General features: G+C 45.1%; 1 protein-coding gene across 2 annotated transcripts; it reads right to left on the bottom strand.

Moving 5' to 3' along the window:
- Window positions 1–1,554: 1,554 nt before the first annotated feature.
- Window positions 1,555–5,694, bottom strand: CUNH3orf22 (chromosome unknown C3orf22 homolog). 2 transcript variants are annotated; one of them, XM_028773121.1, is made up of 4 exons: window positions 5,595–5,694; window positions 4,028–4,132; window positions 3,589–3,714; window positions 1,555–1,922 (listed from the first exon to the last, which is right to left on the bottom strand). In XM_028773121.1, exons 2-4 carry the CDS (start codon window positions 4,114–4,116, stop codon window positions 1,724–1,726), a joined length of 414 nt encoding a protein of 137 aa, XP_028628954.1. In that variant the 5' UTR covers window positions 4,117–4,132; window positions 5,595–5,694; the 3' UTR covers window positions 1,555–1,723. The 2 variants fall into 2 exon arrangements, with proteins under 2 accessions (XP_028628954.1, XP_028628953.1); XM_028773120.1 differs by lacking the exon at window positions 5,595–5,694 and adding an exon at window positions 4,584–4,864 and having other exon boundaries at window positions 4,028–4,153.
- Between the last annotated feature and the right edge of the window lie 5,855 nt (window positions 5,695–11,549).

Genomic DNA, 11,549 nt, shown 5'->3' with positions numbered 1-11,549 from the left:
GACATCATATTTACTGTAGGAGCAGAGGAATCTGACACCCAATACCTGTCCAGAAGTTGTGGCAGTCACAGACATTGTCTGCTGCTGTGGCCTGTCATCTACTGTCCGTTGCTGTTGGTGCTGTTCACTGTTGTCAGAAGCTGAGTTACAGCTGCCTTGTGCAGTACTGCTGGCTAAAGGACAGCTAAGAGATTTCCTGATCTGAGCTTGGGAGCCCTTACTCTCTGGACTCTACAGCCTGGAGCAACAGGGCCCTGGCTCTGAGGATTTGAGTTGCCAGTCTAGCTCTTGGGCCTTAGGCATTCATGGTTGAGATTGCCAGCACAGGAGGGTTTCTCCTCATCCACAAAGATTTCTATCAGGTAAAGAACCTCAGGCAGCTCACAGACAGAGCAGACAAAGCCACACCCTGTCTGTGGGGTGCAGAGGGGCCCTGTGGTCTGCCTGCCCAGTCAGTCAGATTCACCCCTGTCCTTTGCTCCTACTGGGATCTCCCTCATAGGAACCTGCCTGAGGCCCTCAGGGCACCTGTCTATGAGCTGTCACAGAACTGTGTACAGGACCCTTGCCTCTATTGACCAGGAATGAACTGCCACTGCTGCTGCTGGCTGGCTGAATCCTTTACCCTAGCCTGTCCCTCCCTCCACTGGAGGAACATGGAGAGCCCAGGGCCTGGAGTCTTTCCAAGCAACCTGAGACCATAGCTCTGCCCTTCTAGCAGAACTGGAGTGAGAGGCTGGAGCCTGTAGTCACACCAGTGATCACCAACCTTTCTGCTAGGCATATTCTGGCCCTCACTCGGTTACAGTTCACTTGAGGGCTCAGCCACTTCACACCTATTTCCGTATCACTCACCTTGGTTCCTAGCTCTACTCAGCTTCCACACAGTCCCCAATAGAACCCATCTGATGAAAGGGACACCCAGCTATAATGCCACACTCTCAGGTGTGTTATATCCAGGTGACTCCAGGTGCTGTGCTGCCACCCCTCAGTGCTTATCCATGCTGCTGAGGGTTACACGCACATACCTTCTAATGTGGCACCGACTAATGAGGCTCACTTTAGATGGCCAGTTTGGCTAGAAGGGCAGAGCTATATTCTCAGGTTGCTGGCATGGATTCTCACATGTCAACATGTCCTCTTACAGTCAACACACAGAGACTCACGGACATACACATTTTTAATATACGCAAGACAGCATCTCAGGTACTTCTTCTATGCTTTAAAAATATTACTATATTTTGTAGATCATTCCATACCAATACATAGTTGCTTCTTTCTTTTAACTGCTGCCTGAGAGTGTGGGTGTAGCCGTGAGCATCAGTAATGCCTGCTAAGAGGAATTTAGTTGGCTTCTCACTCTTGCTATTTCCAACTACCGGAATGATTACCATTATTGCTCCAATACCTTGATTTATGTGTGTGTACATTTGGATAAAGCTCTAGAAATGCCATTTGCTCTTTTTAATCTTTACTCCAAGGCTTCATGATTAAATATTTTACCCATTTAAAAGATGAGAAATTAGGGGCAAATTGACCAATCCAATCAGAGATGGGATTTGAACCTGCAACGTTTATTGGTGCTGTATGGTCTTTGCATGTGGGGGATGGACCACTCCTGGTTTTTGGTTGTCTACAAGGCTGCTCCCTTTACGAATGTCTCTGAGGCAGCTGGCTGGAGCAGAGTATGAGGCTAAGAAAAGAGCCTTGAAAAGCAGGTGTTCTAGGGAAAGCTCTCAGATGGCTCTGAAGTCCTTCTGGTGGAGGGCTGGTCAGCAGCGGCCTGCGGAGGAGGCAGCTTGGGAAGGTCTTGTGTGGGGAAACGGAGCTGCAGTAATTTAAGTTCCCAGAGGTTACACAGTGGGGGATGTGGGGATGGTGAGTAGAAGCTGAGTGGCCATGTGACTTCCGGAGCGCCGAGCCTAGAGAAGACACACAGAACCACACTTGACCCAGGGAACTCTGCAGGTTTCAACCAGCCAAGCAGACAGGGCCATAACTGTGAAGGCTATTGACAGATCTGTCTCCAGCCAGGCCTGTCCCAGCCCTGTAAGTAGCCTCTGTAACCAATGGCTGCCAAAGAGGCCCAGGAAGCAGCTTCACACACTATCCCTGCTACCTGCTCTTCCAGCCTTGGAAATCCAAGCTGGACATGACAGATTCCTATTACTTCTTGGGCCTCCATGGGCAGAGCTTAGGGTATACCTTAGTCCTGCTTATCCATTTGGTGAGTTATGTCAGTTGATAGGGGCAACTAAGTCATGCTAATTTTCTTCTGTAGTTACCACCTACCTGAAGCTATCCCTAGCTCCCCACCTGAAATTGTCCTCGGAAACTGGCCTCTCCCACCTGAGACTGGCTCCTCTTACCTGAGACTACCTTCACACATTCACTAGGTGGGTCCTTGCTCTCTTCCCCCTATGGCACCTGTAAGTGAAGTCCCTTACATTTGGACTTCTCCTTCAAGGTCCCTGTTCCTCTTTTCCCTTGCTCCTTCTCCTTTCTCTGTGCCCTGGACTCCACAATTGGCCTTCTTAGATGGACTTCTAGCAAGAAGCAGGCAAAGATTCAGAGCTAGAGGACCTTATGGGGTTGAGGCTTCTCCCACTTGTCCCACGCTCATCTGTTCTAGTGTGGTAGGATGCCCAGCCACCACATTCCTTTCCTAGCTCCTGAGTCCTGGCCGTTCCTCCATTTGGGGGAAGAACCAATTTCCCACATGCCTAGCTTCGATGCAGCCCAAGAGTTAATTCTCTTAGGCTGGTTTCATTGTGACCCATAGCATCAGGTGCTGCCTAAAACGTCTGTCACTATGTGGGCTTCTCTTTGGGTCTCTGTACTTCCTGCCCATGGTAGGTCATAGTATCTTTACCCTTTGGCCTGGGATCTTGACTACAACCTACTAGGTCTTGGCACAGACATGGTTTAGAGTATGTAGGGTCAGCCCCAACACTCACTCTAACATGGCTAGACTGGACTTCTACATTCTGTCCTGGATTGCAACTGCTTCCATTTTGCAGAATATGTCCAAATGGGGACAGAGATACAGAGACTTAGCAGCTTTCTGACCACAGCCTCAGCAGCAAATTCCCCATGGATTCAGTTAGGAGGTTTGATTTAGATGTCAGAGAATTCTTGCTCTGGATTCCCAGAGACCAGGGCCAGGTTGTGTGTGTGTGTGCACCCTTTCATTCATGTTGGCTCTTTGAGTGTGCTGTGGTGTAAATGTACATACTGGTGACTGGCCAGAGCTGATGCACAGGGACTGAACAATAACTATGGGTTCTGAGGGAGGGGCTGAGGCATTGGGCTGGGGCTGGAGTGCCAGGCCACCCTTTGCCACCTGGCCCTGTAAGTCCTTCAGGATGGATCAGCTTGTCTATCATGTCTGTGTGGCAGGTACACTGTAGCTTGGTGGAATCTCTTGTTTCCTGTGCCTGTTTAGGATGGAGCACTGTAGTCACATGTCTGATGACTATGAGAACACCTGTCTGAAGGTGACTGAGGTTTCCCTCAGGGTGGAGTGATGTTGACAAGATACATTTGCCTGTGTATGACCATCAAAGGCAGCCAATTACAGGGACTTACCCTGGGATGGGGATGGACCGTGTTGGCACCAGATTCTTCTGTAAGGGCAGCTTGTCCTTCAGTGAGTTGCTCTTGACCTTCCAAGATTGTGGGGATGATGGGCTAGTCTCCGTCAAATGAGGTAACCTAGAAGGGCCCTTGAGTGGTTAAGTGCCTACAACAGGCAGCCACCTACAAGGGTTCACACCTGGATCTCTCTGTTTGGCCCCATACTCAGTGCATTACAAAAAAATGTGGCGTTTCACCTGGACTGGGGCAGCAGGTGAAGAAGGGAGAGAGAGCTACATTGTTGGCCACAGCACAGGATTCCTCAGGTGCCCCATGGACTAAAGTCTCTCCTCCTAGCCCTAGCTCCTCAGAGCACACTGTGTTCTGGGAACCTGGGAGCAATATGGGACTTGTAACTGGGCTCAGCCCTAAGTGTGTAGGCATCTTGTACCTGTAAGGAAATTTCTTGATCAGTCTCTCCTGGGTCTTGATTTTGTTTTTCTTATGCCGGCGGGGCTTCTTGTGGCCTCTCGAGTCCATCACAGAGGGAGTTAGGCTGTGTCCCTCACAGCTGTGGCTAGAAGAGGAGTCCACCAGAGCAGAGGCAAGAGTAGGAAGTCATGAGTGGCATCTGTTGAGCTCGTATAACCCTCCCCACTGATGGAGAAGATTGCTATTAGCTTATTTGTCGTGGGAAGAGGGAGAGAGCTCCAGAAGAAAGCTGCTTTGTTTGCGTCCACCTGACAAAATGCTTAGGGATCCTGGGCTCCAGAATGGCATAGTCTGGAGTGACAAGAATGTGGCAGAGCCCCTTCTGGCTGTCTGCCTTCCACTTTCGTGATGACCCTATCAGCTGGCTGATTGCAGCCAGCTACAATCTGTCCAGGGAATCTTTTGACTCCTGACACCCATTCCAGACATCTCTACTGCCATCTTGCAGCAGTAACTAGCTGCACTAATTGGCCTGGGGCTCTTCTTTCAGGGCTGCACAGGTTGCTGGAGCTTACCAGGTAGTCTAGCTTAAATCTCCAAAGTGACAGTGATTAGGACTTGGTTTACAAATCCCTGGAACTGCTCCTGCCTAGAAAGTTGCAATTGGGAAAAGCTGCTGTAGCCCCACAGCTGGGCCTTGCTGTCACACTCAGAAGCCTCAGTCAGATGGGAGGCCCAGGCCCAAGGTGTTCTGGGAGCAAGCAAACCAGCAGAGCTACATAGTGTGCACACTCTTAAGTGACTCCACTAGGGTTGATCCTGGCCATGATTCTGGGTGTCAAGCACCAAAGGAACCATAATTCCATGGCTCTGAGCTAGCAGGGCCCATAGGCCCATTCCAAGGTCAGAATACTCTGAGGTCACAATCAGTGGCAGGATAATTCCTGATATATCTCACAGCAGCTGAGGGTGCCTTACCTCAATAAGGAGAGAGAATAGAAGCAGGAGGAGCTGGGCAACAAGATGGATTGAGAGGTCTGGGGAGGTGGCCAGTGCTGTCAGGAAATGCCAGAGAGTTGGCAAGTGGGTTGTTTCAGGTGAACCAACTAGGGTTGTGCAGGAGCTTGAATTCTCAGCAGGCTGCTCAAATCCTTAAGCCTAGATTTAGGCTTTCTTCCTTCTCTCCTCTGGGCCAGAAGATCCCCCCTCCCCCCAGTTTCTTAGACAAGTGACTTGAAGTGAACAGCAGGGAAGGCAGGGGAGGGCACAGAGTTTGAACAAAAGTTGCTGGTTCTTCACTGGGACCACCTTGGAGTGGCTTTTATTGACAAAAGACTGATCTTGTAGTGGGCAGAGCCAGATGAGAATACATCTCTTACAGCTTGGTGGTTCAGACTCTCACAGAAGGCTCACATGCTGCAGGTGCTGTCCCCAGCTGGCCGATACAATAATTGAGGGGTGATTAGATTGTGAGGGCTCTGAAATAATCAGAGGGTCAACTCACTGATGAATTCATGATTTTATGGTACTGTGAGGGATATAGTGGAGACAGAAGGTGGGGCTTATTGGAGGAAGTAGGTACTTACGGTGTGCAGTTGTTCTGGATAGTCCACAGCAATAGTGATCCTCAGAAGTTGGTGCCATAAGTGGGGGTATTGCTGTGGGAGACCTGACCATGTGTTTTGGGGAGTACTGTGGAAGGACTTTGGAACATTGGGCTAGAACATCATTGAATATTGCGATATCAGTGGGTTGTTCCGTAAAACTTGGAAGATAAGAATGTTGAGAACAGTGCAGATGATGGATGCCCGACTGGGAAAGCAAAGACACTATTGGGCCATGTGTGTGAAGGATCTGTGGTGTCTGGGTCTGGGAACTCAGCAGTGATTAACAAGAGACAGGCACCATGGAAGTGAAACCTTTGCTATACTGGGATAATTGATGTTGGTTAGCTAGACCTTGAGACATTAGCAGTGAGTAAGAAGGAACAAGCATCACTGAGGTGAAATCTTCTGAGAACTGTTTTTTATGAGTCAGCACAAAGAAGCTGTGTTCCGGAGGCAGCCACAGTTGTACTTTGCACTGGCAGCCAAACTTGGTAGTGTGAGAATCACTTATGTCATACTGGTTATAGGTAGTTGTGAACTAGCACTCTTAGGCACTGAGCCATCTTTCTAGCCCTTCAAATGATAGCTTTATAACTCTTTTCTGAACTCAAAACAGTTTACAAAAGTGTTGAATATTACTGTAAGCAAATTATGTCTCATTTTTTTGATTATTAAGAAAAAATTCAAAACCTTTGAAGCTAGATGTGGTGGTTCATGTCTAACATCACAGCACTCAGGAGACTGAGGCAGTTGTACTTCTGGACTGAGACCATCCTGGGCTGTACAGTGAATTCCTGGTCAGCTTGGGCTTCAGTATGAAATTATGACTCAAAAAACGAACACATAGGCTAGGAATCAAGTAGGCAATCTTCATTCTATTGTCTGTCCTCCCTCCCTCTCAGTCTCATCCCTAGATCTGTAGTAGATGCTTGCAGGGGCCTGTCCTTCTACCATACCTCCAGTCTCAGGGGACTCTACCAAATCTTGGAGTACACCCAGCCACTAGGTATGAACAGGATCCCCTTAGCTCTTTCCTGAAGCCCCTCTCTTCCTTTTGTCTTGCTTGCTTCTGTTCCTGTCACCCACCATCCTACAGAAATACTCTGTATCAGGCAGTCCATAGCCACCATAGATCCAGAGAGGCCAATGGAAACAAAGAAGTGGAATACCCATCCAACAAGGACAAGACCAAGTATCAAGACCTAGGATCACAGTCATCCCAATCCCAGATGCCTAGACACCAGTGCAAAAACAAAACAGCCAAAACAATATGGCTCCACTAGAGCCCACTAATCCTACTACACTAGTCCCTGAGAAATATAGCTGAGGCACAAGACAAGGATTAAAAAATAACTATTATGACCTTAATAAAGTCTGCAAAAACACAGTGAATGAAATAATAAAAACAATTCACAGTATGAAATTAGAATTTAACAAATAAATGGATCCATATAAGAAAACCTTAACTGAAAACTGGAAGTGTTTGGGAAGTCAAACAAAAACCTCAGAGGTAAGCCTCACCAATAGAGTATAACACATGGAAGAGAAAATCTCAGGTGTTGAAGATAAAAGAAATAGATACTATAGTCAAAGAAAATGTTAAATTAAAAAAAAATTCCAGGCAGAAAACATCCAGGATCTGGGACACAATGAAAAGACTAATAGGAATAGAGGAAGGAGAAGAAATCCAGATTAAAGGCACAGAAAATATTTCAAGAAAATTGTAGAAGAGAAATCACCTAACCTAAAGAAGGAAGTCCCTATCAGGGTCCAAGAATCATAATACAGAACACCAAATAGAGAGATCCAGAAAAATTCCCCACAATACATAATACTCAAAACTTCAAACAAAATGTTATAACTTCAAGGGAGAAGACTAATATGTAGAGGTAGAACCATTAGAATAATACCAGTTTTCAGTGGAGATGGTAAAAGCCAGAAGGTACTGAACTGATGTTCTTCAGACTCTATGGAGATCACAGATGCCAGCCCAGACTATTATATCTAGCACAACTATCAATCACAATAGAAGAAGAAAGAAAAACACTCCTCAATAAAATCAAATGTAAGCAATATCTACATATGAATGCAGAGCTTTACAGAGGTTCTAGAAGAATTTCAAGCTGTAGAGGTTAATCACAGTCAAGAAAGCACAAGGAATATAACACCAGACCAGAAAATCAAAAGAGGGGATAAACTCACATTGTAACAACAAAATAATAGGATTAATAAACACAGTTCATTGATAACTCAATATTAATGGTCTTCTTACTCCAATGAAAAGATACAGACTAACAGTTTGGTTCAAAAAGTAGGATCCATTTTTCTATTGCAACAAAGAAACACACTTTAATATCAAGAATAGTTATTACTTCAGGGTAAAAGGATGGAAAATATTCCAAGAAAATGGACCTAGGATGCAAGCAGATGTAACCATTTTAATATCTGTCAAAAAAGATTTAAAAAATCAGAAGAGACAAGGAAGGACAGTACACACCCATCAAAGGAAAAAATCTGCCATGAGGATAATCCAATTCTAAACATGCATCAAACACAAGAGCATCTAAATTCATAACAGAAAACACCACTACAGCTAAGATCACGGAATGACCTATGGAGTGATAGCAGCTGACTTCAGTATCCCACTCTCATCAATAGACAGGTCAGCCAGACAAAAACTATACAGAAATTCTAGAGCTAAATGATGTCACGAATCAAATGGACCTAGCACATATCTGCAGAGCATTTCACCTAAGCACCAAAGAATATACCTTTTTTTTCTCAGCAGCTTATAGAACTTTCTCCAAAAATAACAATATGCTTGGGCACAAATAAGTCTCAAGAAATGCAATAAAATTGAAATAACATCCTCGGTAATGACTGTGGGTTAAATGTGTACATCAATAACAAAGCAGCAGATAACATATGAGCTCATGAAAACTGAAAAACTCATTACTACGTGAAAAATGGCTCAAGACAGAAATTAAGAAGGAAATGTAAAACTTTTTATGTTTTTATGTTATGGTTGTTAGCTTGTTGTTTGTGTGGGACTCTTAACAGTGGGAGTGGGACTCGTTTTCTTCTACCAGGTTGTCTTACCCGGCTTTGATATGAGGGTATGTGCCTAGTCTTTTGTATCTTGTTATGTATGTTGTGTTGGTTGATATCACTGGGAGGCCTGCTTTTTTTTGAAGGGACATAGAGAAAGAGGGAATCTGGGGAAGAGGGGAAGTTGGGGAGAGAAGATGAAGGGGAAGGGCAGTGACAATGTATTGTGAGAGAAGAATAAAGAAATGAAGATTTTGGAAGATGGAAAGAACTCCCATGTTCATGGATCAGTAGGATTAATATAGTGAAAATAATCATCCTATCAAAAGCAATGTACAGATTCAACACAAAATTCCAACAGTTCACAGAAATTTAAAGGACAATTTTCAGCTTCATACATAAACACAAAAACATAGAATAGTGAAAACAGTCCTGAATAGTAAAAGAACTGTTGGAGGTATCACCATTGTGAATCTCAAATTGTACTACAGGGCTATAGTAATAAAAACTGCATGGTATTGACATAAAATGGACATGTTGATCAATGGACTCAAATTGAAGACCCAGACACACATCCATATACCTACCAACACCTGATGTTTGACAAAGAAGCTAGAAATACATATTGGATAAAAGACAGCATCTTCAACAAGTGATGCTGCTCAAACCGGATGACTTCATCTAGAATAATATAAATAGATCCTTATTTATCATCATGCACAAAAATTAACTCCAAATGAATCAAGGACCTCAGCATAAGGCCAGATATCACAAATGTAAAAGAAGAGAAAGTTGGGAATAACCTTTAACTTATTGTCATAGACTTCCTTAACAGGACACTATTAGCACAGGTACTATGAAAAACAGTGGGACCACATGAAACTGAATAGCTTCCGTATGGCAAAGGACACCATCATTAGGACAAAGTGGCAGGATACAGGATGGTAATGGATCTTTACAGATTTATGCATCTGATGGAGGACTAACATCAAAGATACATAAAGAACTAAAAACAAAACCTGGACACCAAGAAAATGAACAAATTAAAATGACATACAGAACTAAATATAGTTCTGAAAAGATAAGATACAAATTGCTGAGAAGTGCTAAGATCCACCAGAACATGGGACTCAAGAAGAAAGAGGATCAGCTGTCTTAGTGTCCATTATCTTGAAATCTGTGACAGGCGTGCTGTTGGGTAACAAACCGTGTGTCAAGTTAGTAACTGTTGAGTCCACTCACGTTTGTTTATCTTGAATTAGGTTTGAGTGAGAAGAAGTTCCACACATTTAATTTAAAATCAACACACTCACTGTGACCTTTGGATGCTTTTTCTTTTCCTTCCTCTCTCCCACCCGGATTTCTGCCTTCCTCCTACCCTCACCTTCCTCCTTTTCTTCTCACACTTCCTTCCTTCCTTCCTCCCTCCCTCCCTCCCTCCCTCCCTCCCTCCCTCCCTTCCTTCCTTCCTTCCTTCCTTCCTTCCATCTTTATGTCTATAAACATATTTAGAATGATATTGCTGAAAACAAATGTGGGAGTTGAGGTAGTAAGTTTGTAATGATTCTTTTTTTCTGCTTTAATTTTATACTATGATGTGAATTGATTTTTTAATTGTAATTTTTTGTAAATACTTTTTATAAGTTCTTTTTTCAGATTTTGTTAGTTCTTTGAGAATTTCTTACTATTTGTTTTGATCATATTCACCCCTCTCCCCTCACCCTTCCCAGATTCAGCCTCCTCTCCACACAACCTCATGTCTTTTTTTTTTTAGAGTCTCTTTAGGGCCTATGACTTGTCTACTTACAGATTTTTAGCCCTGTTCATTGTGATAGGTATGGCTTTCAACTTGTGGAGTGGGCAAGCATCTAATTAGAAAGTGGTTGGTTGGCCCCTGCCTGGTCCTTTTGGCTGGGGCAGACACACAGCTGGTCTGCTCCTGTGGAGATACTGAATCCTGAGCCATCCTAGAAGAGCGACTGCACTCAGAGCAGTGGGTAAGAACCCCATCTCACTCCTATGCCCCAGAGTTACATCTGGGAACCAGGGACGCTCAGGACCCACCAGCCACCCAACACCCTCCCCTCCAGAATTCCACTTTCCATCTGCCCCTGCCTGGTCCTTTGGCCAGGGCAGACACATAGCTGATCTGCTCCCATGGAGATACTGAATTCTGAGCCATCCTAGAGGAACCACTGCACTCAGACCAGTGGGGGAAGACACATAGCTGGTCTACTCCTGTGGAGATACTGAATCCTGAGCCATCCTAGAGGAGTGACTGCACTCATAGCAGTGGGTAAGAACCCCATTTCACTCCCTACCCTCCAGAGTTACATCTGGGAGCCAGGGACACTCAAGACTCACCAGCTACCCAAACCTGCCTCTCTGGAATTCCACCTCCCTTCCGCCCCTGCCTGGTCCTTTTTGGCAGGGGCAGACACATAGCTGGTCTGTTCCTGTGGAGATACTGAATCCTGAGCCATCCTAGAGGAGCCACTGCACTCAGAGCAGCAGACACCTAGCTGGTTTGCACTTGTGGAGACATCTTATCCTGAGCCATCCTAGAGGAACCACTGCACCCAGAGCAGAAGGATTTCCAGATTCCAGAGGTGGCCTGAGTCCCAGGAGTTCCTCTACTCAGGAGATTAGGATCATAAGACCACAGAGACATCTGGAATCTGAAGACCTCTGACACAAGCAAGATAACTGGAAATATAGACTCCAGTCTTACACTGTGAGGGCAGGTAACACTAGAGTTAACCAGATGGTGAAAGGCAAGCACAAGAACATAAGCACCAGAAACCAAAGTTTCTTGGCATCATCAGTACCCAGTTCTCCCACCATAGCAAGTCCTGGACACCCCATCACACCGGAAAAGCAGGATTC

This window comes from Grammomys surdaster, unplaced genomic scaffold (genome assembly GCF_004785775.1).
Source record: "Grammomys surdaster isolate TR1022 unplaced genomic scaffold, NIH_TR_1.0 220, whole genome shotgun sequence".
Taxonomy (NCBI): domain Eukaryota; kingdom Metazoa; phylum Chordata; class Mammalia; order Rodentia; family Muridae; genus Grammomys; species Grammomys surdaster.
The sequence above is the reverse complement of the archived record's forward strand: the minus strand, read 5'-3'. Positions and strand labels throughout refer to the sequence as shown.